The sequence below is a fragment of the Balaenoptera ricei genome, chromosome 14, assembly GCF_028023285.1.
Source record: "Balaenoptera ricei isolate mBalRic1 chromosome 14, mBalRic1.hap2, whole genome shotgun sequence".
Taxonomy (NCBI): Eukaryota; Metazoa; Chordata; class Mammalia; order Artiodactyla; family Balaenopteridae; genus Balaenoptera; species Balaenoptera ricei.
Genome location: NC_082652.1, coordinates 51627759 through 51654095, shown reverse-complemented (window position 1 = coordinate 51654095; position 26337 = coordinate 51627759). Strand labels below are relative to the sequence as shown.

Below are 26337 nucleotides of genomic sequence, written 5' to 3'. Positions count from 1 at the left end.
TTGGACATTTTTTAGCTTTTCATTATTAAAACGATCCTCAAATATCTTTATACATATAGTACTTTCATCATTTTTACATATCTCTTCAAATAATTCCTGTAAGTAGGGTCACTGGGTCAAAAACAATCATTTTTATGACTTGTGTATATTGCCAAGTCTCTAGAAAGAGGCAGAGTCATTGACTACACTACCCACAGGATATAAGTGCCTCTGTTTTCTCAAAGAATTAACAACTAATGAGATGTATTTTTGTCTTACTAATATAATATTGTTATACTGAACATTGAATATTGAATACTTGAATTCATGAAATGTAATCGATCTAACTTTAGCATGGACTATTAAAGTATGGTCAAGATTTTGTCCCTCAAAATAGGGAGAGGCAATGGGATACATACACATAATTTATTCAAGGTTTTAACAATCTTCTCTGAGTACCACCGGGTTATCTTCCCAGAATTCAAATGTCACTCTCTGCTGTGACACCAGCTGCACCTGCAAGAAGGAGGTCTGACTGGAGCTGGGCTTCCCATCCTGGCCCAGGTCTTCAACAGCCCTATATGGACTTAGGGACCATCTTCCCAACCACCGCCAATGCTTAAAATGGGGGAAACTGCTCCCATCTAAGATGAATTCTTTACCCTTCTACTCAGCAACTAAACATCTAGGAATTCATCTTAAGGAAGCAATCAAAGCATAAAGATTATTTTTTCTGCAAGTATATATATAAAACAGCATTATCTGCATTTTTTTTATTGGCAACTGCCTAAACATCCAATGGCTCATTCATTCATACATTCATTTAATGAAGATTTATTAAGGACCAACCACAGATAGGAAGGGTGGGAAGGAGGGAGACGCAAGAGGGAAGAGATATGGAGATATATGTATACGTATAGCTGATTCACTTAGTTATAAAGCAGAAACGAACACACCATTGTAAAGCAATTATACTCCAATAAAGATGTTAAAAAAAAAAAAAAAAGGACCAAGCACAGGAGAAATAAACATTGAAGAAGACAGAGCCCTTTCCCTCACAGAGCATGGGAGCAATGCTTACATCTGAGCCATGGTACACGCACAGACTGGATTACCATGCTGTCGTTAAAGATGATACACTCCAGGGCTTCCCTGGTGGCGCAGCGGTTGAGAGTCTGCCTGCCAAGGCAGGGGACACGGGTTCGAGCCCTGGTCTGGGAGGATCCCACATGCCGCGGAGCGACTGGGCCCGTGAGCCACAACTGCTGAGCCTGTGTGTCTGGAGCCTGTGCTCCACAACAAGAGAGGCCGCGATAGTGAGAGGCCCGCGCACCGCGATGAGGAGTGGCCCCCGCTCGCCGCAACTGGAGAAAGCCCTCGCACAGAGACGATGACCCAACACAGCCAAGGGTAAATAAATTAATTAATTAAATTAAAAAAAAAAAAGATGATACACTCCAAGAATATTTAATGACTCGGGAAAGTATTCAGATATTTATATTTTTATCAAACATTTCAAACACCATAAATGTTTAAAAACATTATATATTTTAATTCTGGTAAGACACAAAAGTGTTAAGAGTGGTTCCCTCTGGGTAATAAGAAAATGATTTCTATTTCTTCAGTGTGTTCTGTAGTCTCAAAATTTATACACATGCTCATTCTGTGATGGGAACAGATGCTTTGTTTGTTTTATAAGGGTAGACTCCTTGCTTCCTGGCCTTTCTCTCACTCAACCTAGCTTTCTTAGCCGTGATCTCTCCCCAGCAATGTCTCCCTGATTCCACACGAACAGTTTAAGTTCACAGTAAAATGGAACTGCAAGTGTGAAGATGCCTTAGGGTACCAGACATAAACATATCAAGATACATACACTGATTTGAGTAATAAAAACAATCCATATGACTCAGCTTCAACATGAAAAGAAAGCAGCTTTTTACTTCTGCCACCCCAGGGAAAAGTACACAAACTTCCTGCAACTCCCTCCTGGCACTATCTGCAGGACCCAGGTCACAGGTCACTCTACTTAGCAAACCCTGAGGTCATGGCTCTTCTGGCTTATCCATCCTATTTCCATCCTCTTGGGCTCAGTCAGCCAGCTGATGGTCCAGACCCACTTCCATCCCCATCTGTGGGGATATGAGGATTCACCTTTCCAGGTGAAAATCAGGGACAAATAAAGAATAAGGTCTAGCAAATAAAGTTCAAAAATGGAGAAACGCCACACTTGAAAGGAGGGGACCAACTGCTCTCTATCATACATGAAGAAGCAGCTAGAATGTGTTTGACCAGAGGCTTTACAGAAGGGACTTCTGCATGGAGACAGCTGGGGTAAGGAGATCGCTCTTTTTTCCCTCCAACTCTAAAGTGTATGATAACTCACTCATTCAACACCTATTTACTGTATACTCATGACGTACCAAGCACCTGTTCCAGGCTCTAGGGCTACACCAGTAAACCAAACAGACCATAAAACAAACAAAGCAACCAACCCTCATGGAGCACCAGGCCAGCCACTCAAGGGCTTCAGAGTAACCCTGAATGGCAGGGGCCCTGAGGGAGGTTTTAGAGCAGAGGAGTGACATGCTCTCTCTTTCCTCTTTAGCCAATCACACAGGCCTGATCCCTAGGCTGTTCCCTCACATTAAAACCCACTGAATACACCCTATCTCTAACCTTTTACTTTTTTCCTATTAATGGCCATGTTCCAAGGCAAGGAGGGAACCTCCACCCCGCCCCATCAAGACTTGCTGTAAACTACAGTGAGACAGTGAGAGGGGGGTTAGCCCAAGAACACACTGCTAGATAGGGGAGCAGGGAGGCCAGAAACACCCCCTCGAGGCTGTGGATGCAACGGAAGTCGGGGAGGCAGTGGAGACTGTGCTCCGAGTGACTCAATACCCAGTCTTCAGTCGGCTGCTTCCCCGGGGGTCTGGCACCTGCACCCCCCCAGCTGCCTGCAGCCTCCATGATGAAATCAGAGGACCAGACGGAAGTGCCCTCACAACGGTCATAAGGGTTAAAAGCTAGGTTCCCAGGCTGTAGCACAATTAATAGTAAATCTTGTTTTCATTTAACAAAACTACAGATACGGGGGCGGGGGGAAGCACTGCTTAAACCAGCTGTCTCAACCCCAGTATCACCGCTCATTCATGCTTTCATGAGTTGTGAGGGATGTTACCATCAACTCTGGATTAATCAATTATAACCAGGGGAGGGTCGGAGAAGGTGACTTCAAATCACAGATAAAACAAAACTCCCCCTAAAGTGGTATAAAGTGTCATTGGTATAAACTTCTTTAGTCAAAACTGTGGCCAGTTTTAGGCAACCCGGTGAATGGCTGCAGCGCTGTGTGTGACCCTGGTTGAGCCAGAAGGACCTCCTTCTCATGTCCTCTCTGAGGACCCACTGCTCTGTCTCCAGCCTGCTCTAAACACGTCAGCATCTGGCCACTCAGGAGTGTTTGCCCATCTGCATTTGCTATGAACCCCAAGCCACTCTTGGGATCTGACGAACCAGTCAGAGGATGCATCAGTTAGTTACCTTCTATTCTGAGAACTTCACAGTAATCTTTGGCTTGTCCTGTGCACTCTGGTTAAGACCCTGGCATTTCATTCCCTGCTGTAATACCAGTGTATGAAGAGTCCAAGTAGCCTAATCAATAACAAAAACGTCTTCTTCTGGGTTTTCCTCTTTCCAAGAATGCTAAAAATATTTGATGAGGTGACCCACAAACTAATTTTTCTGTGTCATTCTTGCCAAACCTAGGAGTATTAGTCTGTATTGAATTGCAAGTTCTTTAACATTTTCCCTCTTCTCAACGTCTTCAACAATTTTGAGATTTCTTTTTTTCTAACATTAAGTTCTAAACATTTTCCCTTGGAGTCCAACTTTTTAATTTCTAGGTTCCAAATCTAAGTGGAGAAGAGAAGGTATGTTTCCAAGTTGTATATAGATACAGTGCAGATTCTGTTTGTCACTAGGTGGGTCTAAAAATAGACAAACTTCTGGGTGTACAGATAATTTTGCTGATGTGTGGTAACTTAATTTTTTGAATGAGCTAAAATCTTCCCCCTCCCCAAAAGCTAATGCACAAATGGGTTAATCTGTCCATAGAAATCAATAGTTGTGGGCTTCCCTGGTGGCGCAGTGGTTGAGAATCTGCCTGCCAATGCAGGGCACACGGGTTCGAGCCCTGGTCTGGGAGGATCCCACATGCCGCGGAGCAACTAGGCCCGTGAGCCACAATTACTGAGCCTGCGCGTCTGGAGCCTGTGCTCCGCAAGAAGAGAGGCCGCGATAGTGAGAGGCCCGCGCACCGCGATGAAGAGTGGCCCCCGCTCGCCGCAACTAGAGAAAGCCCTCACACAGCAACGAAGACCCAACACAGCCATAAATAAATAAATAAAATAAAATAAATAAAAATTAAAAAAAAAAAAAAAAAGAAATCAATAGTTGTCCGTGATGCTGAGTGCCAAGGTATACAATCAACTTACATTTTCATATGCATTACAGCATCACTGCATTCACTGCTTTCTGAGATACTCTCTTGAGACATACTGAAGATGAAGGCCGAGCTGGCTCACTAGGAATGGGGCAAGACCCCGGTGTGGCCAAGCAAGCATGTCACAGCCTCCAAGAGCCACTGGGAAACTGAGCACTTTTATATTGATATCGTTAATTATAGCCTGAGCAACTTCTCAGTTTAGTGATAAAAATTTAGATGCATGTGCTCTATGTATAATATCTCTACCCTAACACTTCTTTACTAAACTAACAGTTTATGTAACTGATGACTGAGTTCATCGTTGGAATTGACTGAGCCGAGAAAGATAATCTGAACACTAAAAGATTGATGCCCTACGTTTGTTTTTCAAAGATCCTAAGGAGAACATGACTATCAGGGTGGGAAGGAAGGTAACAGTGGAGGCACTACAAAAAATTTACAGATTGGCCATCTCAGCCACAGCAAACACACTAAGGACACACGGTGACACTTAATGAAAGGACGTTGATCCCAAAGGGAACATCAGAACTCATAACCTAATTTTTTTAGCACTTCTATTAAAAAAAAAAAAGTTCAACATATGCAAAAGTACAGAAAATAGTATAATGACTCCCCCACAGACCTATAATCCAGCTTTAACTCAAATTCTATCTTGTTCCCTCTACACACTCACCCACCTACTTACTTGCCCCTCAACCAAGATTATTTTGAAGCAAATTCTAGACATTATATAACTTCATCTGTAAATATTTCAGTATGTATCTCTGAAAGATACAGACTTTTCCTTAAACATAACACAGTAGTATTATCACACTTTAATAATTTTAATGTTAAATATCTTTATTAATCTTGTTTTAATTTTTTATTTTTTTATTAATTTAACTTCAACAATTTCAATATCAAAAATTAATCTCCAAAATATATAAACAGCTCATGCAGCTCAATATTAAAGAAACAAACAACCCAATCCAAAAATGGGCAAAGACCTAAATAGACATTTCTCCAAAGAAGACATACAGATGGCCAAGAAGCACATGAAAAGCTGCTCAACATCACTAATTATTAGAGAAATACAAATCAAAACTACAATGAGGTATCACCTCACACCAGTTAGAATGGCCATCATCAGAAAATCTACAAACAACAAATGCTGGAGAGGGTGTGGAGGAAAGGGAACCCTCTTGCACTGTTGGTGGGAATGTAAATTGATACAGCCACTATGGAGAACAGTATGGAGGTTCCTTAAAAAACTAAAAATTGAATTACCATATGATCCAACAATCCCACTACTGGGCATATACCCAGAGAAAACCATAATTCAAAAAGACACATGCACCCCAATGTTCACTGCAGCACTATTTACAATAGCCAGGTCATGGAAGCAACCTAAATGCCCACCGACAGACAAATGGATAAAGAATTTGTGGTACATATATACAATGGAATATTACTCAGCCATAAAAAGGAACGAAATTGAGTCATTTGTTGAGACGTGGATGGACCTAGAGACTGTCATACAGAGTGAAGTAAGTCAGAAAGAGAAAAACAAATATCATATATTAACGCATGTATGTGGAACCTAGAAAAATGGTACAGATGAACCGGTTTGCAGGGCAGAAGTTCAGACACAGATGTAGAGAACAAACGTATGGACACCAAGGGGGGAAAACCGCAGTGGGGGGGGGATGGTGGTGTGCTGAATTGGGCGATTGGGATTGACATGTATACACTGATGTGTATAAAATTGATGACTAATAAGAACCTGCAGTATAAAAAAACAAACAGGGTAGGGGCAAGATGGCGGAAGAGTAAGACGCGGAGATCACCTTCCTTCCCACAGATACAGTAGAAATACATCTACACGTGGAACTGCTCCTACAGAACACCCACTGAACACTGGCAGAAGACGTCAGACCTCCCAAAAAGCAAGAAAATCCCCACGTACTTGGGTAGGGTAAAAGAAAAAAGAAATAACAGAGACAAAAGGATAGGGACGGGACCTGCGCCAGTGGGAGGGAGCCGTGAAGGAGGAAAGGTTTCCAGGCACTAGGAAGCCCCTTTGCGGGCAGAGACTGCGGGTGGCAGAGGGGGGAAGCTTCGGAGCCGCGGAGGAGAGCGCAGCCACAGGGGTGCGGAGGGCAAAGCGGAGAGACTCCCGCACAGAGGCTTGGCGCCAACCAGCACTCACCAGCCCGAGAGGCTTGTCTGCTCACCCGCCGGGGCGGGCGGGGGCTGGGAGCTGAGGCTCGGGCTTTGGTGCTGGCCAGGAGGGAGTCCGGGAAAAAGTCTGCAGCTGCCGAAGAGGCAAGAGACTTTTTCTTGCCTCTTTGTTTCGCGGCGCGCAAGGAGAGGGGATTCAGAGCGCTGCCTAAACGAAATCCAGAGACAGGTGCGAGCCGCGGCTATCAGCGCGGATCCCACAGCAACAGGGGCACAGAGGGAAAAACGGAGAGATTCCCGCACAGAGGCTCAGCGCCGAGCAGCGCTCACCAGCCCGAGAGGCTTGTCTGCTCACCCACTGGGGCGGGCGGGGCTGGGAGCTGAGGCGCGGGCTTCGGTCGGATCGCAGGGAGAGGACTGGGGTTGGCGGCGTGAACACAGCCTGAAGGGGTTGGCGTGCCGCGGCGAGCCGGGAGGGAGCCGGAGAGGAGGTCTGCAGCCGCCGAAGAGGCAAGAGACTTTTTCTTGCCTCTTTGTTTCGTGGCGCGCAAGGAGAGGGGATTCAGAGCGCCGCCTAGACGAACTCCAGAGGCGGGCGCGAGCCGCGGCCATCAGCGCGGACCCCAGAGACTGGTAGGAAACGCTAAGGCTGCTGCTGCTGCCACCAAGAAGCCTGTGTGCGAGCACAGGTCACTCTCCACACCGCCCCTCCCGGGAGCCGGTGCAGCTCGCCACTGCCAGGCTCCCGTGATCCGGGGACAACTACCCCGGGAGAACACACGGCGCGCCTCAGGCTGCTGCAACGTCACGACGCCTCTGACGCCGCAGGCTCGCCCCGCCTCCACCGTACCGCTCCCTCCCCCGGCCTGAGTGAGCCAGAGCCCCCGAAGCAGCTGCTCCTTTAACCCCGTTCTGTCTGGGCGGGGAACGGACGCCCTCAGGCGACCTACACGCAGAGGCGGGTCCAAATCCAAAGCTGAACGCTGGGAGCTGTACAGAACAAAGAAGAGAAAGGGAAATCTCTCCCAGCAGCCTCAGAAGCAACGGATTAAAGCTCCACAAACAACTTGATGTGCCTGCATCTGTTGAATACCTGAATAGACAACGAATCATCCCAAATTCAAAAGGTGGACTTTAGGAGCAGGATATATTAATTTCCCCTTTTCCTTTTTTTTTGTGAGTGTATATGTGTATGCTTCTGGGTGAGATTTTGTCTGAATAGCTTTGCTTTCACCATTAGACCTAGGGTTAGGTCCGTCCATTTTTTTTTTTTTTTTTTTTTTTTTTACTTAAAAAAATTTTTTTTCCTAATATATGTTTTTTTAATAATTTTTTCCATACTTTCTATTTTTAGAAATTAAAAAATTTTTTAATAAGTTTTTTCATATTTTTTATTTTAAAAAATTAAAAAATTTTTTTTCTTAATAAATTTTTTTCTTAAAAATTTTTTTCTTATTTTTTACTATAAAAAATTAATAAATCTATTTTTAAAAATTAAAAAAAATTTTTTTCTGAATACATTTACTCTTAATAATTTTTTTTCTTATTTTTTATTATAATAGCTTTATTTTATTTTATTTTATCCTCTTTCTTTCTTTCTATTTTTTTCTCCCTTATATTCTGAGCTGTGTGGATGAAAGGCTCTTGGTGCTCCAGCCAGGCATCAGGGCTGTGCCTCTGAGGTGGGAGAGCCAACTTCAGGACACTGGTCCACAAGAGACCTACCAGCTCCACGTAATACCAAACGGCAAAAATCTCTCAGAGATCTCCATCTCAACATCAAGACCCAGCTTCACTCAACGACCAGCAAGCTACAGTGCTGGACACCCTATGCCAAACAACTAGCAAGACAGGAACACAGCCCCATCCATTAGCAGAGAGGCTGCCTAAAATCATAAGGACACAGACACCCCAAAACACACCACCAGACGTGGACATGCCCACCAGAAAGACAAGATTCAACCTCATCCACCAGAACACAGGCAATAGTCCCCTCCACCAGGAAGCCTACACAACCCACTGAACCAACCTTACCCACTGGGGACAGATACCAAAAACAACAGGAACTACGAACCTGCAGCCTGTGAAAAGGAGACCCCAAACACAGTAAGATAAGCAAAATGAGACGACAGAAAAACACACAGCAGATGAAGGAGCAGGGTCAAAACACACCAGACCTAACAAATGAAGAGGAAATAGGTAGTCTACCTGAAAAAGAATTCAGAATAATGATAGTAAGGATGATCCAAAATCTTGGAAATAGAATAGACAAAATGCAAGAAACATTTAACAAGGACGTAGAAGAACTAAAGAGGAACCAAGCAACAATGAAAAACACAATAAATGAAATTAAAAATACTCTAGATGGGATCAATAGCAGAATAACTGAGGCAGAAGAAAGGATAAGTGACCTGGAAGATAAAATGGTGGAAATAACTACTGCAGAGCAGGATAAAGAAAAAAGAATGAAAAGAACTGAGGACAGTCTCAGAGACCTCTGGGACAACATTAAACGCACCAACATTCGAATTATAGGGGTCCCAGAAGAAGAAGAGAAAAAGAAAGGGACTGAGAAAATATTTGAAGAGATTATAGTTGAAAACTTCCCTAATATGGGAAAGGAAATAGTTAATCAAGTCCTGGAAGCACAGAGAGTCCCATACAGGATAAACCCAAGGAGAAACACGCCAAGACACATATTAATCAAACTGTCAAAAATTAAATATAAAGAAAACATATTAAAAGCAGCAAGGGAAAAATAACACACAAGGGAATCCCCATAAGGTTAACATCTGATCTTTCAGCAGAAACTCTGCAAGCCAGAAGGGAGTGGCAGGATATACTTAAAGTGATGAAGGAGAAAAACCTACAACCAAGATTACTCTACCCAGCAAGGATCTCATTCAGATGTGATGGAGAAATTAAAACCTTTACAGACAAGCAAAAGCTGAGAGAGTTCAGCACCACCAAACCAGCTTTACAACAAATGCTAAAGGAACTTCTCTAGGCAAGAAACACAAGAGAAGGAAAACACCTACAATAACAAACCCAAAATATTTAAGAAAATGGGAATAGGAACATACATATCGATAATTACCTTGAACGTAAATGGATTAAATGCTCCCACCAAAAGACACAGACTGGCTGAATGGATACAAAAACAAGACCCATATATATGCTGTCTACAAGAGACCCACTTCAGACCTAGAGACACATACAGACTGAAAGTGAGGGGATGGAAAAAGATATTCCATGCAAATGGAAATCAAAAGAAAGCTGGAGTAGCAATTCTCATATCAGACAAAATAGACTTTAAAATAAAGAATATTATAAGAGACAAAGAAGGACACTATATAATGATCAAGGGATCGATCCAAGAGGAAGGTATAACAATTGTAAATATTTATGCACCCAACATAGGAGCACCTCAATACATAAGGCAAATACTAACAGCCATAAAAGGGGAAATCGACAGCAACACAATCATAGTAGGGGACTTTTAACACCCCACTTTCACCAATGGACAGATCATCCAAAATGAAAATAAATAAGGAAACACAAGCTTTAAATGATACATTAAACAAGATGGACTTAATTGATATTTATAGGACATTCCACCCAAAAACAACAGAATACACATTTTTCTCAAGTGCGCATGCAACATTCTCCAGGATAGATCATATCTTGGGTCACAAATCAAGCCTTGGTAAATTTAAGAAAATTGAAATAGTATCAAGTATCTTTTCCGACCACAATGCTATGAGACTAGATATCAATTACAGGAAAAGATCTGTAAAAAATACAAACACATGGAGGCTACACAATACACTACTTAATAACGAAGTGATCACTGAAGAAATCAAAGGGGAAATCAAAAAATACCTAGAAACAAATGACAATGGAGATACGACGACCCAAAACCTATGGGACGCAGCAAAAGCAGTGCTAAGAGGGAAGTTTATAGCAATACAAGCCTACCTCAAGAAACAGGAAACATCTCGAATAAACAACCTAACCTTGCACCTAAAGCAATTAGAGAAAGAAGAACAAAAAAACCCCAAAGCTAGCAGAAGGAAAGAAATCATAAAGATCAGGTCAGAAATAAATGAAAAAGAAATGAAGGAAACAATAGCAAAAATCAATAAAACTAAAAGCTGGTTCTTTGAGAAGATAAACAAAATTGATAAACCATTAGCCAGACTCATCAAGAGAAAAAGGGAGAAGACTCAAATCAATAGAATTAGAAATGAAAAAGGAGAAGTAACCACTGACACTGCAGAAATACAAAAGATCATGAGAGATTACTACAAGCAACTCTACGCCAATAAAATGGACAACCTGGAAGAAATGGACAGATTCTTAGAAATGCATAAACTGCCGAGACTGAACCAGGAAGAAATAGAAAATATGAACAGACCAATCACAAGCACTGAAATTGAAACTGTGATTAAAAACCTTCCAACAAACAAAAGTCCAGGACCAGATGGCTTCACAGGTGAATTCTATCAAACATTTAGAGAAGAGCTAACACCTATCCTTCTCAAACTCTTCCAAAAAATTGCAGAGGAAGGAACACTCCCAAACTCATTCTATGAGGCCAACATCACCCTGATACCAAAACCAGACAAAGATACTACAAAAAAAGAAAATTACAGACCAATATCACGGATGAATATAGATGCAAAAATCCTCAACAAAATACTAGCAAACAGAATCCAACAACATATTAAAAGGATCATACACCACGATCAAGTGGGATTTATCCCAGGGATGCAAGGATTCTTCAATATACGCAAATCAATCAATGTGATACACCATATTAACAAATTGAAGAATAAAACCCATATGATCATCTCAATAGATGCAGAAAAAGCTTTTGACAAAATTCAACACCCATTTCTGATAAAAACTCTCCAGAAAGTGGGCATAGAGGGAACCTGCCTCAACATAATAAAGGCCATATACGACAAACCCACAGCAAACATCATTCTCAATGGTGAAAAACTGGAAGCATTTCCTCTAAGATCAGGAACGAGACAAGGATGTCCACTCTCACCACTATTATTTAACATAGTTCCGGAAGTCCTAGCCATGGCAGTCAAAGAAGAAAAAGAAATAAAAGGAATACAAATTGGAAAAGAAGAAGTAAAACTGTCACTGTTTGCAGATGACATGATATTATACATAGAGAATCCTAAAGATGCCACCAGAAAACTACTAGAGTTAATCAATGAATTTGGTAAAGTTGCAGGATACAAAATTAATGCACAGAAATCTCTCGCATTCCTATAACTAATGATGAAAAATCTGAAAGAGAAATTATGGAAACACTCCCATTTACCATTGCAACAAAAAGAATAAAATACCTAGGATTAAACCTACCTAGGGAGAGAAAAGACCTGTATGCAGAAAACTATAAGACACTGATGAAAGAAATTAAAGATGATACCAACAGATGGAGAGATATACCATGTTCTTGGATTGGAAGAATCAATATTTTGAAAATGACTATACTACCCAAAGCAATCTACAGATTCAATGCAATCCCTATCAAATTACCAGTGGCATTTTGTACAGAACTAGAACAAATCATCTTAAAATTTGTGTGGAGATACAAAAGACCCCGAATAGCCAAAGCAGTCTTGAGGGAAAAAAACGGAGCAGGAGGAATCAGACTCCCTGACTTCAGACTATACTACAAAGCTACAGTAATCAAGACAATATGGTACTGGCACAAAAACAGAAACATAGATCAATGCAAAAAGATGGAAAGCCCAGAGATAAACCCACACACCTATGGTCAACTAATCTATGACAAAGGAGGCAAAGATATACAATGGGGAAAAGACAGTCACTTCGATAAATGGTGCTGGGAAAACTGGACAGCTACATGTAAAAGTATGAAATTAGAACACTCCCTGACACCATACACAAAAATAAACTCAAAATGGATTAAAGACCTAAGTGTAAGACCAGACACTATCAAACTCTTAGAGGAAAACATAGGCAGAACACTCTATGACATACATCACAGCAAGATTCTTTTTGACCCAGCTCCCAGAGAAATGGAAATAAGAACACAAATAAACAAATGGGACCTAATGAAACTTAAAAGCTTTTGCACAGCAAAGGAAACCATAAACAAGACCAAAAGACAACCATCAGAATGGGAGAAAATATTTGCAAATGAAGCAACTGACAAAGGATTAATCTCCAAGATTTACAAGCAGCTCATGCAGCTCAATAACAAAAAAACGAACAACCCAATCCAAAAATGGGCAGAAGACCTAAATAGACATTTCTCCAAAGAAGATATACAGATGGCCTACAGACACATGAAAGAATGCTCAACATCATTAATCATTAGAGAAATGCAAATCAAAACTACAATGAGATATCATCTCACACCGGTCAGAATGGCCATCATCAAAAAATCTAGAAACAATAAATGCTGGAGAGGGTGTGGAGGAAAGGGAACTCTCTTGCACTGTTGGTGGGAATATAAATTGATACAGCCACTATGGAGAACAGTATGGAGGTTCCTTAAAAAACTACAAATAGAACTACCATACGATCCAGCAATCCCACTACTGGGCATATACCCTGAGAAAACCATAGGTCAAAAAGAGTCATGTACCAAAATGTTCATTGCAGCTCTATTTACAATAGCCAGGACATGGAAGCAACCTAAATGTCCATCGACAGATGAATGGATAAAGAAGATGTGGCACATATATACAATGGAATATTACTCAGCCATAAAAAGAAATGAAATGGAGGTATTTGTAATGAGGTGGATGGAGTTAGAGTCTGTCATACAGAGTGAAGTAAGTCAGAAAGAGAAAAACAAATACAGTATGCTAACACATATATACGGAATCTAAGGGAAAAAAAAAAAAAAAAAAGGCCATGAAGAACCTAGTGGCAAGACGGGAATAAAGACACAGACCTACTAGAGAATGGACTTGAGGATATGGGGAGGGGGTGGGGTGAGATGTGACAGGGTGAGAGAGTGTCATGGACATATATACACTACCAAATGTAAAATAGATAGCTAGTGGGAAGCAGCCGCATAGCACAGGGAGATCAGCTCGGTGCTTTGTGACCACCTAGAGGGGTGGGATAGGGAGGGTGGAAGGGAGACGCAAGAGGGAGGAGATATGGGAACATATTGTATATGTATAACTGATTCACTTTGTTATAAAGCAGAAGCTAACACACCATTGTAAGGCAATTATACTTCAATAAAGATGTTTAAAAAAAAAACAAACAAACAACAACAACAAAAAGTCACTATTCAGGTTTCCCCAATGGTCTCACATATTTATTTACAATTTTTTTTTTGGCCGCACAGCTTACAGGGATCCCCGACCAGGGATTGAACCCACCCCCTCAGCAGCAAAAGCACGGAGTCCTAACCACTGGACCACCAGGGAATTCCCTACAATGTATTTGTTTGAATCAGTGTCCAGTTAGAGCCACACATTGCAATTGGTTGATATATCTCTTAAATCTCTTTTAATCTAAGGTTTCCTTCCATCTCCATCTTTTTTTCCTTTATAATGTATTTGTTGGTAAAACTATAATTTCCCACAATCTGAATTTTGCTGATTACATCCCTGTGGTGAGGCTTAACATTCACTATAACTTAATTTCCCCCATTCTTTCTTACTTAGTTCAGAACAAGGCACAGAAACACATCCCAATAAAATAGCTAAAACAACAAAACAAAACAAAAAGCAGTCCGATTGTCTCTGGAAAGGACCAGATGCTGACAAACCCAAGACTGAAAATGCCCCACAGACGCGGAACCAGCTACATGGATTAGAAAGCCAGGTTTAAATCGGGGACATTCCTGAGCTGGCCACAGGCAACAGGGGCATCACCTGCAGGTGACACAGTGTGGAGGCTGCAGGAATGGTGACTGTTTTCTGTCTGAGGACAGAAAGGTTTCCAAGGTTCAGAAGTTTCATCTTCAGAGAGAAATAAACCATGGAGGGGAAAGGAGGCTGGGGGAGGGGTGCTCCTGAGTTGGCCTCAGCATGTTAATCAGTTTTAAATCTGCCACCACTAAAAACTAACATTTCAGAGTCCAGAGGAGGGCAAAGGCAGTCCTGTTGTTTTCCAGAGGGAAGCAGGTTGGACTCTGAGGACAAGAGGCACAGACTCCCAGAGCTTCTACACTGGAAGGACAACCAGAGCACAACCATGTAAGTCACAAACTGTGACAGGCAGCCGCGTGCAAAGGCAAGGCAGTCAGCCCCCTCCCCCCACCCCTCCCCCTGCACAGAAAGCATGTGCTCTGCTGGTTTTCTAATAATGGGACACAGTTGGCTACAAGCCCTGGAGTAAAAAAAAGACTTGACCTTAAATCCCAGCTCCTCCACTTAAAAGCAGTGTGACCTTAGATAACCTGCCTAACCTCCGTGTGCCTCAGTTTCCTCATCTGTTAACTGGGGATACCACTGTCTGTCTGCTAGAACTCTTGTGAGGGTCAATGAAGTTATACGCCGAGGCCCACAGTACAGTGCCCAGCACAAGCTCCTTATATGTTAGCCCTTTGCCCCCAAAGATTTCTAGCAGGCCACCCCAACCCAAACCCTTGCAGGGAGCCAGGATAGCACCTGCTGGATGTCTAGCTGCGTTACCGATGCGGTCTGTGGCCATGCATGAAGCAAAGCCAACTGACCCATAAAGGGTTCAATCCCATGATCCTGATCTCAATAGCACGGCTCCAACCAACTGAGCTAATTACGGTAGAGTCGGATTCAACGCAGCTTGCACGGAGACACTCTTAGCTGTTCATACAACATTCTTAAACAGTTTTGTCCTAAGATGCTATGTGACACAACACACTTACCAACTTTACTAATGACCTCATCTTTAAAAAATCTTAATGTAATGTAGCAAACAGATGTGTCCCTTAAGAGGATTAAGGTGGAAATTCATTAGAGCAATAATACCAGTGGATTTGTGTTCTAAAACTAACGCCCATCAATCAACTTAGTGCACACTCCATCTTAGCACTGCTCAGCTTCCAGGAGAACCCTGGAGAACTGGACAGCCCAGGTCTTTACCCTCAAGGAAGTTATCTGTGAACAGGGGAGAGAGAGAGGACCCTCCTAGCCCTGGACTGAGTCTGACCTAAATGACCTCTAATCCATGCTGCTCAGACTGCAGTGTGTACAGGAATCACCAAGGCATCTCGGGGAAATGCACATTCTGCTTCAGCAGGTCTGGGGAGGCCTGAGAGTGCATTTCTAAGAGCCCAGGTGATGCCCAGCCCACACTCAGAGGACCAAGGTTCTAATCCTCACAGCAACTGGCTATTTTACAGGTGGGATAGCTGAGGCAGCAAGGGAACCACAAAGACAAAGGTAGTGAGAAAGGAATGAACAGGGCAGGGTCAAGGCTAGTCCAATGACAGCATGGAACTCTGAAATGTGGGCAGGCTGCCTGGAGGGAAGAAACTCAAGACACGAAAGTAGTAGAGTCACTAAGGGCTCAGACCTGGTGCCAAATGCCAACTCTGGAACGTCCCACTCACATGGCCCACTGACTTTTTTTTATGCTTTGGGCTCTTCTGCTGTGAGATGCAACAGTACCAGTGCTGACCCACGGGGTGGCCGCGGGCTTGGCAAGATGATGCGTGCTTGGCCTGGGCACGTGGCCAGGACCTGGGAGCTGTTATTACTCTACTCTCTGGTCCGCAGCAGCCACGGAAACATTCCCTGAATTAAATTACTAGGTCATAATTGCTGTTTTGACACGCAAGCTAGTTACCACTTTTTTGTAACATTCTACAATTCCAGTTTTGCCTATCAAAAAGAAACAAGAATCCTTGGAGCCTTCACTTTTAGTGTCAAACAATCCAAAGACATCTAAGCTTTGAAAGGTCTAGGATTCTACTAATTCTACTGCACAGTTTTTTCTAAATTATAAGTCCTGTAATTACAATTATTTTTCTTCTTAAGACACTGAACCAGAAATAAACACCTGTTTATGCAGCATTTGAAAACAAAAGGCCTCACATAGTCCAGATAAAACATATAACCAGCAAAATAAACATCTCCCTCAGTGAGAATACGGTACCTGTTCTGACCTTTTTGTTATCAGACTAATCATTTATTTAATTATCCTCTTAAAACTACTATAAAAAGCTGGGGTGGTTTTTTATTTTTCAGTCTAGAAGCTTGGGAAAAAAAAGATAAAGCATTATAAGCACAACATGTTGTTTTCGTCCAAGACAATGGTTTAAATTAACAACTAACTTCAAATGGAGTCAGCAAACATGAGATAAATGTATACATATTTCATTAGGTTAGGAAAAGATGCATAGACTCAAGTTTGGGCTGGAAAGGACCTAAGAGGTTAACCAGTTCAAAGGTTCCCAGCACAGGAGAATCCCTAGGGGAGCTTTACAAATTAAGACCCTCTGCAGGGGCCTTTGAGGGGGCTTATTACACAGGTGTGTTCACTTAGTGAAAATTCATCCAGCTGCTCACTTAGGCCCTGCACGCTTTGCTGGGTGTGCCATCCACTTCAAGCAAAAGTCTACACCCCCAGGCAGGATGGCTGAGGATGCTGAGGGTGTCTGCATGTTTCACAGTCACGCTTCTCCCCTCTCACCACCCAGAACGCCCCCTGCCCCAGGAACTCCTCCTCTTGCCAGGCTGGGCTCCATGGGAGCCTTATCGTGGAAACCTTATCCATGGCAGGGGCTTGCCCATTCCCTCACTGTTAGCTAATTCACAGCAGGGTTCGTAACTATTTGTTCCCACCTCTGACTGTGAACTCTACCAGGCTGGAATTCTGTCTCAAGGCTCTTACTCATGCTTGTAACAGTCACCTGCTCCAGGCCAAAAAGTACCTGGCCTAGGAAGCTGATTCAGGAAACTCCCCAAGTTAACGGAATGGAAGCCCGAGGAGATGCGGCTTCTGCCCACAGCCAAACAGCTGGTCCAGGGAGCAGAACAGCAGTGGAGTCTCAAGCCGCACAGACAGGGTTTGAATCTCAGCTCCCCACTCCTAACAGAGAAACTAGGTTATTTAATTGCTCTCTGCCTCAGTTTCCTCATCTGTAAAATAGGTATAGTAAAAGTCTGCACTTCACAGACGAGTGTAATATTAAATGAGATCCTGCATTGATATCCCTAATAGAGTACAAACCTACATACCAAGTGCTCAAAACTCATCAGCTCTTTCTATCACAGATGCATCATCCAATCCAGCAGATTCCCTGCTGGAAATTAACTAGCATTTTACAATATAAATGTGCACCTAGGCACATAAATGCCCTGAATTCTGCTTTAAAGAACCCTGGCTAATAGAACCAGCCACTCAGTCGGCTCTAGATGTGAAAAGCAATGCCAAACATCTGACTATACTGCAGGGGTCTGCAGGCAAGACTCAGACTGAGGCTGGCTGGACCCCCCCAGGACAAGGAGTCAAGGGTCTCTGTGGGACGTATTCGGGTTCCATTTATTCTACAAGGGTCATCTCAGAAAGTCCTGTGAGGCAGTGCAACTGCTGTACTGTGGCTTCTAGGGGGTCGGGGGGAGTGGAGGGGGTGCTATAGTGCTGGAGCATCAGGATCTCCTATGAGACCAGGAACACTGGATCAAGGCTAGGGGACTATTCCATGGAAACATAAAAATGTACTTCAGCTTCCAGCTTGAAAGGTCAGCCGGTGTACATAGGGCTTGAAATCCAAGGAAAGCACTTCAAGGTCACAGGGCCACAATTATGAGTCTTCCGTAGTTTCAACAAAAGATCACTGTAATCAGAGACCATAATGAATGAAATAACCATGATGCTGTAGAAGCCTTTCGAAAACTCTTAACTGAATCCACTGGTTGAGAAGAACCAAATAACTGACAAAAGTGATTCTGATAAGCTGAATCCGCAATAAAAACATCATTCTCCAACCTTTCAACATCCAATCCAACCTTTTATGGCCAGAGAGGTTCCCAGGAGCAGTGACTGTATCCATCCTGCACCAGCACAGAGAAAAGGAGATAGAACTGCCCCATTCCTCATTCCTGAAGACAGGTTACTCATTAAGAGGTGGCGTTTGGGGGGGGGGGGGCGGGGAGCAATGATATAACAGACACCACTGCCAATGTTCACCAGTATCCATACCAACCTCCCTCTACTTCCAAGGCAGGTGAACATCATACAGAAGTCTAAAAAAAAATTTTTAAATCGATTTTGTTCTTTTTGGCATCAAGGGTTATCTCTTCCAAATATTTATCAGTGTTGATCCTCAAAGAATAAATCATCTACAAGCTCTGATATGAACCCTAAGCCAAAAAAAAAAAATGTACCGGGGAAGTAATTCTTCAAGGTGCAGTCACTAAGTGGGAGGAAGGGCTCTCCTGGGTAACTAAATGCTTGGCTTTCAACGCCCAGCCCTTTGCAGCACACACTTTGCAAGATGCCTGCCCTGAAAAGGGTTAAAAAAAAAAAAAACCATGGGGTGGACTGAGAAGCCATTCTTCCCAGGGGACACTCATTTGGGGCTCTGTGCGCGCGCCGCCCCTCCGCGCCCCCGCCCCTCCTCCCACAGCCACTGCTCCTCCAAGGTCCCCCAGGCCACCTGCTTCTTCTAAGGAAAAGGGGCTGCTCCGAGCACTATCGTAGCGCTCGGGCGGCGCCCTCCGTGGTGCCCCGCAGGGGAGGAAGGAGAAGTGTCCCCGGGAAGCGTGCTTTGTCGCGAGGGTCGCGCGGCCGCCCGCAGCGGCCCCAGAGGCCTGAGAGGTTTTGTCCCGCACGTCGCTCGGGTCTCCCCTGCGAAGGACCAGAGCCCCCCGGGGCCCGGGTTCTTTCCGCGCGCCGCTCGGCGCCCGCCCGGGTGCGGGGACCGACTGCCGGCTTCCGAGCCCCACCCCGCCCACCCGGCCGAGCGAACGGCGCGGCGCGGGGAACCTTCTCCATCCCGCCTCCGGCCGGCGCCGCACCTGTTCGGCCCCGTCCGCCCCCACCCCCTCCCCCGCTCCGGGCCGGAACGCGGGACTGTCCTCCTCGCTGGCCTAGGAGATCCCGAGCCAGCCGGCGGGCGCCCAGACCCCTCTGCCTAACGGGGAAGGGGGAGGTCTGCCCTTGGGCGCTTGTCTCCCGGCTGCGCCCAGCCCAGCTTGCCCGCGGCGCCCCTACCCCGGCGCGCCCCGGAGCAGGGGCTGCGTCCCGGGGGCCCAGCCCGCCCGCGCCGGGCCGTACCTTGTGTGGCGCCCTCAGCAGCCGGTGGACCCCGGCCAGCTGGGTACCGAGCGCGAGGTCCTCGCGGAACGTGAACAGCGGCGGCCGGCTGGGCTCGGGGAAGTTGGTGCTGTTGAAAGGGTCCGTATCGTCCAAGAACTGCACCCGGCAAGCCAGCGTGGCCATGATGCATCCCTGCCCCGGGGGGGCGCGGGCCCCGGGATCTGCGGGGCCGCGGACCGGGACGCCGGGGTCACCGCGAGCAGTGGAGGCCGCGGCCGCAGCTCGCTGGCTCGCGGGCTCACAGGCTCCGGCCGCGGGGGGCGGGGCGGGGCGGGGGCGGGGCCGACGGGCCCCCTCCTTCCTCTAGCTCTCCGGCTCCTCCCCTCCGGCGTCCCCCTTTTCCCCGCCCGGCTGCCGCCGCTACCCACGCGACCCGCCGCGTGGAACAGGAAAGGGAGAACGGCTCGTGCAGTATCCGCTGCCCTGCGCCAAGTCCGCTGGCGGCGGCGGCGGGGCGGAGAACCCCCCGACCCCCGGCGGGCAGACCCCAGCAGCGTGGACACCGCCTGGGCCGCCGGCTGCACGTGCGCCCCGAGACCGAGGGAGCCCCGGCCGAGCTGCACCGCTCGGGGCTCGGGGAACCGGGGTATGGAGGCGGGGCGGGGGCATAGCCGTCCCCTGGCTTCTTATCCATCTGGGAGAGGGCTTAACTCTTTCCAGATGAAGGTGGCGGCGGCCGGGCTCCCGCTGCCTGGACTCGGAAAACCGCAGCTGGGCACCAGGAGGCGAGGAAGCCGGCCCCCGGCAAGCAAGCGGGGTGGTGGCAGGCACCTGGAGCCCTGGCGAGGTTCCGGGGGAGGTTTCCCTTGGGGAGAAGGAAGCTACAAAGGAGGGTGAACCGGCGAACCCTGGTAGCTGTTCTTAAGAGACAAGCCCGGGGGCGCCAGGCGGGAGGCCTGGAGAACTGCGAGGCTCCGCTCCGACACCCCAGCGCCAGGCCTGACGCCCTGGTTGACCCTCTTTATGACCGCGGCCTCTTAGCCAGTTAGGTCTCCGAAAGCCCTAAACGGAGCTAGTGGGGCCGCGGGGGGCGCTTCCGGCGAGGTCACCGAATTGCACGGAGCCGGCAGAGAGCTAGGGACCCGCTGGCAACCGAGGGACTTGCAGGGAAGGTTTGCAGCCTGCCCGCCTTGGCCTGCCTGAGCCTCGAGACTCCTCGCTGCTCGAGGGTGACCCCCTTCGTTTCCAATAAGAACTCCCGGTTTTCTCCGTTACCAGGCTGTGGCCAAGGTCGCGGTTCTCCCTGTATCTTAAGTAGGCCTTATGGAATATACCCAACCGCTCTCACATCCGCGTCTTCACACAAGGCGGCTCTAAAACATGTATCTCTCCTTTTCTTCTGGCTTCAAGGCAAGAAACACTCGTCCCATACTTAGCCTCTTCACCCGCACCTTTAACCTTCTCTCTCTATGGAACCTCCCCTTCACTTGTCACTCGTGAGGCTTAGGCCTGTTCTTAAAATAACAATGATCCATGACACCTGCTCATTCCAGCAGACCTTCTAGTTCTCCTTGCATTTGCTAATCAACTCTCTGCATGAGTCCTTTAGGCGGGCCAGTACACCAACTTCACCATCGGCTCTTGGCCAGAACACTAAACCTGAAAATCCCATTCCTTTGACCCCCACTTCCTACCCTCCCATTTTCATCACCACGTTCACCCCTCCTCAGTGAGGGAGCCCTCCAATCTTTCTGGCCGCCCCATTTCTCATCTCTGTCCCAACATGAATGCCACCCCATCAGCTCAGAGGCCTCCTTACTGTACCACTTTCCTGGCCTCACCTATCAGTCCCTAGGTTGCTCCCTCCCCATCCGCCAAGTGCCTGCTGGCAGCGGCCACTCTCAATGACCTATACACCCCAGGTTCCTCAGCACTGCTCAGTGTGGCCTCCCACTCCTCTCAGGCTGCCACAAACTTCTGCCACTTTCCTCTACCTACAGATTATTCAGTAAAGAAAATCATGTCTCCAGTGTGAAGTCCTGCCCTTCCAGCACTCCCTCCTCTCCATCTTCCATCTCCAGCCTACACCTCCTCCATCTCAGAAGATGACCAAAGCCCTGATTTTCCTCTTGCTCAAGGCTCTACCTCCATCTGGACACTGAGTCCCTCTCTTCCCAGTTGCTCTGTCATTGATCTAGCCTCCTTCTTCCTTCCTTCCTGGGCTCCTTCCCCTGAGAATCAGGACTGGTTTCCTGGCATGAAAGCTGGGCAGTCACATAGATCCCCACACTTAGAAGAGCCCCACACTGGTTTCACACTCTGCTGTTGCTGTCTTAAAATTCTTAATGATTTAACAAGAGGACCCGAATTTTCATTGTGCACTGGGATCCACAAGTCATGTAGCTGGTCCTGATGAGAATAAAGACTCAAGTGTTTTCCATCTTAAAAGCTACATCTTTATGAAGCTTGCCTCTCAGTCGCTTATCTCTTCTTCACTTCCTGACCAGCTTCTGAAAGAAAGAGCTATATTCATTTCTCAGCATCCTCACCACCTCTTTGCTGGTGAGGATCACCATCTCACCATCTGGAGGGCAACCCTCCCTGCTGTTCTGAGATCATCAATACCATCCTAATTGCCTTGTCTGGGGAACACCTCAGCCCTGCTACCCACCTTCTCGGCAGCATCTGTCACTATGGACCACTCCTTTCCCAAACTCTCTTCCTCTCAGCTTCATTAGTTCTACCCACTCTGGGTTACCTTCTCCCTCTTTGGCAGCTTCTTCTCAGTCCCTCTGGGCTCTGTTCTCCTCTTAAGAATAGAGCATCACAGCTACAGTTACTGTTAATACATCTCTCTGCTCCCACTAAACTGAAAGCTCCTCTAGGGCAGGGACCATATGGTATTCAACCCTAAACGCCCCCACCCAGTGCCTGGCAGAGTGCCTAGCACAGAAAAGGAACACAGTAAATGTCTGATGAATGAGTGAACGTCAGAGTCAACTTGCGTGCTGGGTCTTGCTGTTGGTCACTATGACCTGTCACTGAATCAGCTTTTGAAATATTTCTCAACTCTCCCCCTGTCTAGCCCTCACTTCCTATGCTAGGCTTCTAATGAGTCTCTCTTCCCCCGTCTTGCAACCTGCATTTGATCTTCTACTGGTTTCCCCAGAGCCAGTGATCATTCTTAAATGTGCATTAGATGTGTCATATCTTAGGGTAAAATCCTTACATGCCAAACCCCTTAGCGTGACCCACAAGACCATCTAAGATCTGCCCCAGTCTTAGGCTCCAGGCTCACCTCTGGTCAGTCCCCACTTCACATCCTGGCCACGTTGAACTTATTACCCTTTCCCAAACATGCTGAGATTTTTCATGGTGAGCTTCTCAACCTGAAATGCTTTTATTGATGCCTATCTAGTTGGCCAGCTGAATCCACTTATCCTCCAATGCACATTTCTAAGATCAGCTCTTCTAGAGAGCCATCTCCAACTTCACCCCAAACAAGGACGGTCTCTCCTCTGTGGTCTCAGATTACTTTCTACATGTCGCTATTGTAGCTCTTTTCATGTTGCACTGAAAATACTTGCTTACCCATATGCCTACTCTACCAAACCATAAGACTTTTAGGATTGGAATTTGTCTTACTCAATTTTAGTTTTAAAACTTCAAATAGTGACTGGCACCTAAAATGAAACCTTTTAAAAATTTAATCTTATAGGTCATCCTCAATTCTTTTGAGGATTTCTGCCCTGACAACTCCCTTGAAACTGCTCCTAGCAATAAATTTTTCCTCTGATTAACAGCCAATTTTTTTCTCAGCGTATTTTTTGAAATCATTCTGTTTTAGTAATGTAATACTTTCTCTTAGTTTAAAAGGTCAAGAGTAATAAAAAGTTATAACAAAAACTATCAGCCCCTGTTTTATAATCGCCAGCCACATCCCACCCCACTTCCCAGAGGCACTCACTTCTAAATAATAAGGACATTGCTCTACTTTGATCAAGGAATTTTAGAGAATACACTGACTTTCTTACATGCTAAAATTACAGACCACTTCCGCATGATTATGTTACTATTGCTCACTTTTATGTCAAGTAGTGCACATGATTACATGGCCTTTCTAGTACAACTTTTTGTTTTTATCTGAAGTTAATATTTGCCTCAATTTTTTTCAGTTGCTTATTTTTTTCTTGAGCAGATGGTTAGATCTCATATCCTGCAACAGCTCTGAAAACACCTCTTCTAATAATGTCAAATAATTTCTCAATGCTATATTTTCCCCCTAAGACATCCCTCCCAGAAGCATTCCTCTGGCAGTCCTCCATCCTCCTGCTCTGATTTGGAATGTGGCTCTCAGCCCTATCCTACTCGAAATTTCCTTGTCATCTCTCTCTTTTGTGGGAACCCCTGGTTCCCAGGTCACATGTCATATTGTTTTTTGGTTTACACTCTCAATTTTTGTAAATACATAGTCCAGTAACTTCCTGAGAAAACATAAGTTTTTGAGAAATTTTATGTCTGAAAGTATTTTTATTCTCTATCCTCAGTCTTGCCTTGGTGTGGTTGTTTTGTTAGCAAAGATGGCCACATCCCTTCCCACCCCTTTTCCCCCCACCATTTTGCAATGTGACTTTGCCACTTTTCCCGTCAAAAGGCGGAGTCTATTTCCCCACCGCTTGAATGGGGATGGCTGTGTGACTTACCTTGACAGAATATGTTGGAGGTGGAATCGTGTGGCTTCTGAAACTAGGCCTCAAGAATCCTTACAGCATCTGCTCTCACCGTCTCGGCATATGGACTTGAAACTACCATGTGAAGAAGCCAGGTCCTAGGAAAAGTGGTAAGAAAATTACTACTGAAGACTGGGAACATGGTTACCTGTGTTATGTAGCAATAAAACAATTGAGAAAACAATTGCCCTCAGTAATTTGGAAGATAGAAAATGTATCTAATGAACTTGTAGACTTGACTAAGGAGATCTCTCCTCCTCCATCCAGTAAGTTAGACCTGGCTTTTTCCCATTGGCAGTCTTAGGCTAGCATGCTAAGAGTTCAACAGCAAAACCTGCAGGGTCTCTTGAACCTTGAGCTCAGAGTTTATGCTGTGTCACATTTGCCACTGTTTTTTTAATCAAAGTAAGTCAAGGCCAGCCTAGATTCAAAGAGCAGGGAAATAGAGTCCACTCCCTGATGGGAGGAGAAGCAAAGTCACATTGCAAAAAGGCATCACTACCCACATATGAGTGACTCTTGCAGTCATCTTTGCAACACATAATTCTAGGTTGAAAATGATTTTCACTCAATTTTGAGGCATTGCTTCATTATTGCCATTGAGAAGATGTGTGGTCTGGTGATTACCTACTTTGTATATGTAACATTTTCTTTTCCCTCTCTCTGGAATATTTTGAACCTTTTCATTATTCCCAATATATTGAAATTGCATGATAAATTACCCTGGAGTGAGTTCATTTTCATTCATCATATTGAGACTCCATTGCTATTTCTAGCCTAGGGATCCTGTTCTTTGATTTGTGGGAATGTACTTGTATCATGTCTTTGATAATTTCCTCTCCACAGTTTTCTCTGCTTGCTCTTTCTGGAACTCCTATTATTTGGATATCGGACACTAAACAGACCTTCTAATTTTCTTAACTTTTCCACCCTGTTCATCTCTTTGATTATTTTGTTCTAATTTTTGTGAGATTGTTCTCAACTATATGTTCCTTCTCTTTTACTGAATTTTTATTTTTTTACTTTTTTTTTTTTTTTTTTTTTTGCTGCATAAAACGGCATGTGGGATCTTAGTTCCCTGACCAGGGATGGAACCCGCACCCACTGCACTGAAAGCGCAGAGTCTTAACCACTGGACCACCAGGGAAGTCCCCTGAATTTTTAATTTCAGCATTCACGTTTTTAATTTTCAAGAACTTTTTTCTTGTTCTCTGATTTTCCGTATGTTATTCTTGTTTTCATGATTTCCCTGATATTATTGATTACATTTTCTTTAAAGTTTTCATTTCATTGTACTGTTTCTATGTTCTCTGAGGGGTTTTTTCCCTTCTCTTTCCTTCAGCCTTTTTCTTTTATAGTAGAATTTATCCTCAAATTTCTGTGATCCTTGGCTGTTAGTTCATATTAAAAACTGATTGGAAGCTTTGGGGTATAACAGAGGCACTTTGCCTGGTGGGCTTCACTGCAGACAAGCTGGTGGACAGATGGCTTTTTCCTTAAGTATCTTTAGGTCCTCTCTCTGGGGTAATTTACTTTATCCAGGAAAGTTCTTACCAGTGCTTCTCTTAGCCCAGAGCAAGAGGGGCCCCTGCCTTAGGCTCCATGCATTAGAGAGCCTCACTCTGCCCACCCCTCCCTAAAGGGCAAGGAGTCCATAGGTCCAAGTGTTCATGCCCACCTGGCACCCAAGCTGCTCTCTCTTGAGATTGGTCTCCAGGTACCTGGAACCACAGAACCCTCTGCCCAAATGAACATATTTCC

The 26337-nt window shown here is 45.1% G+C and overlaps 1 protein-coding gene across 8 annotated transcripts in view; it reads right to left on the bottom strand.

Moving 5' to 3' along the window:
- Positions 1–20164, bottom strand: part of FHOD3 (formin homology 2 domain containing 3) — a 505109-nt gene extending 484945 nt beyond the window's left edge. For 6 of the 8 annotated variants that reach the window (XM_059895637.1, XM_059895638.1, XM_059895639.1 and 3 more), the window contains exon 1: positions 19865–20164. In XM_059895637.1, the coding sequence (XP_059751620.1) occupies positions 19865–20029 (165 nt within the window). In that variant the 5' untranslated portion in view covers positions 20030–20164. The remainder of the gene's footprint in view (positions 1–19864) is intronic. The other 2 variants (XM_059895642.1, XM_059895643.1) reach the window with 1 other exon arrangement.
- Between the last annotated feature and the right edge of the window lie 6173 nt (positions 20165–26337).